Source organism: Lycium barbarum, chromosome 9 (genome assembly GCF_019175385.1).
Source record: "Lycium barbarum isolate Lr01 chromosome 9, ASM1917538v2, whole genome shotgun sequence".
Classification (NCBI taxonomy): Eukaryota; Viridiplantae; Streptophyta; class Magnoliopsida; order Solanales; family Solanaceae; genus Lycium; species Lycium barbarum.
This window is the reverse complement of record NC_083345.1, coordinates 17,833,489-17,835,682: the sequence shown is the minus strand read 5'-3', so window position 1 is coordinate 17,835,682 and position 2,194 is coordinate 17,833,489. Positions and strand designations below refer to the sequence as shown.

Below are 2,194 nucleotides of genomic sequence, written 5' to 3'. Positions count from 1 at the left end.
AATTAACCTATAAATCTATTGTAGGTAAAAGTGAGGTCTCATTCTCCCTTAACTAAAGGTTTTGGATTCGAGCTTCAAAGCTAGGGAGTGCTTCCCTCTTTAACCGGCCTTCCGTGTCTCAAAATCGAATTAATCGGGAAATTCAATACAGATACCGAACACCGAATGAAAAAAAATGAGGCCCCCAAAATTTTGGGGCCTAAAGCCCCGGCTTTAGTGGCTTGGCCCTCTGGCCGGCCCTGTTATATATCGTAGAATATTTAGCGATACCATGTTATAAATTTTTAATTACAAGTTAGCGTAAAACATACAAACTTGTGCTTATAATAAAGAGTCAAATAATACGCAGAGTGAAAAGCAAACGTGTCTGTATTTGAGGGAAACGAGTCTTTAGGTTTCCCAAAATGGTTGATAACATCAACAATAAATTAGGGTCAATTAAATCAAGCGAAGGAGGAGGGATTAAGGAGCAAGATAGGTTATTGCCAATAGCTAATGTGGGGAGACTTATGAAGCAAATACTTCCTCAAAACGCCAAGATTTCAAAAGAGGGAAAAGAAACAGTGCAAGAATGTGTATCTGAGTTCATTAGCTTTGTTACTGGAGAAGCATCGGATAAATGTCACAAGGAGAAGCGCAAGACATTGAATGGAGATGATATTTGTTGGGCTATGGGCAGTTTAGGATTTGATGATTATGTTGTACCTTTGAAGAGGTATTTGCACAGGTATAGAGAATTAGAAGGAGAAAAAGCTAACCAAAATAAGGCTGCTGCTGGCAACAACATTGAAGAAAGACAGAATAATGAACGTCGTAATTGCCAGGGAAGTTTTTATGATCCTTAAGATTTGTCAAATGACAATAACTTTCTAGCTTGGATTTTCTCCACTCCTTATTTTTATTCTTAGAGAAAGTTTTTACTCTAGTATGTGAAATATTCTGTGTTAGTGATTATTGTATCATCCAATTTTTATGGTTGTGGAATATTGTTTTGAACAGGTAATAACCTTCTGATTCATGTACGTTGGTTTCACACTTGGCTAGTTGGTCATGGTTCTTGATTGAGCTAGAATACACTTTTTTTTTTTTTTTTTTTTAACATACAGCCCCTCATTGGGTACTTGAATTGATCACCAAAATATTACAAAAGGAGGATATGACCATAGCTCCAAATACAAGTACACCCTTTAACGGTTTAACCTTCGTTTTCAGACAATTATATGAAGTAATTACTTCAAGCTCAGCCCAAGACTCATGGAGGCAAGCAAAATTTCCTTCAGTTGCCATGTCATCTTCATTTGGTACATCTATCTCAATTTAATTACATTCAACTTTAAGTAACGCTACATGATTCAAGTAGGATATTTTAATTTTTAGTATTGGATTTTGCTTTATGTTTTATTGGCGACTAACAATAGTGATATGATAAAAATCTAATTTAGATGTGATTCTGTGAAATATCATCCTGTACGAAATGTTAATGTTGAGCAAATTGGTCGAAAATTATGATTTAAAATCTTTTTGCCATAGAGGGAACGAGTGAATCTCTCAAATCAGGGGCTTCTGACTTTTTTTTTTTAAAAAAAAAAAAAAAAAATTTAATTCACCCATCTCCATGAGTGGATGTCTTTTCATTATATGAAACATAAGTACCTATTTAGATTGGAACAGGCTCCAATCTTTGGAACAAATAGGCTTTCTAATAAGCTCACAAAAATTGATGGATAACCCATCCTATCAGCTATAGCTACACAAGGAACATCAAAATTATAAGTTCTATACAAGCTTCTATTCACAAGAAGGAATTCCTTAAAGTTTTAATCCTGAAGGAAGAAAGGTACATTCTATCCATATTAAGCTCTCCTCTTACTTCTTTAGGAAGATGTTGTTTTTGCAAAATCCAAGTAACTTCGTTGTAGTTCAATCCCCAGTTGGCTAGTTTGTCTGCGACCCTATTGCCTTTCCTAAAGCAATGTTGTATCTTCCATTCATCATACTGGTCCAACATTCTTCTTATTTTCTTGATTGTATCCCAAACATTCCATGGAGAATCTGAGGTGTTGAGCAGCCAATCTACTAATAGTTTAGAGTCTACCTAAATTTCAATACTTCTGAAGCCTTTTTCTAAACACCATTCAATGCCAATCTCTAATGCCATAGACTCAGCCACATTGTTGGTATTATTTCCAAAGAA

At 35.1% G+C, this 2,194-nt stretch overlaps 1 protein-coding gene across 1 annotated transcript; it reads left to right on the top strand.

Annotated features, from left to right (window-relative positions):
* The first annotated feature begins 377 nt into the window (after nt 1-377).
* Nucleotides 378-1,290, top strand: LOC132610373 (nuclear transcription factor Y subunit B-5-like). Its single transcript, XM_060324676.1, has one exon. It carries the CDS (start codon nt 405-407, stop codon nt 843-845), a length of 441 nt encoding a protein of 146 aa, XP_060180659.1. The 5' UTR covers nt 378-404; the 3' UTR covers nt 846-1,290.
* Nucleotides 1,291-2,194: the final 904 nt, after the last annotated feature.

Bases quoted from the DNA above. Each gene is read 5' to 3' on its own strand.
- LOC132610373 (XM_060324676.1), top strand. From the start codon at position 405: ATGGTTGATAACATCAACAATAAATTAGGGTCAATTAAATCAAGCGAA.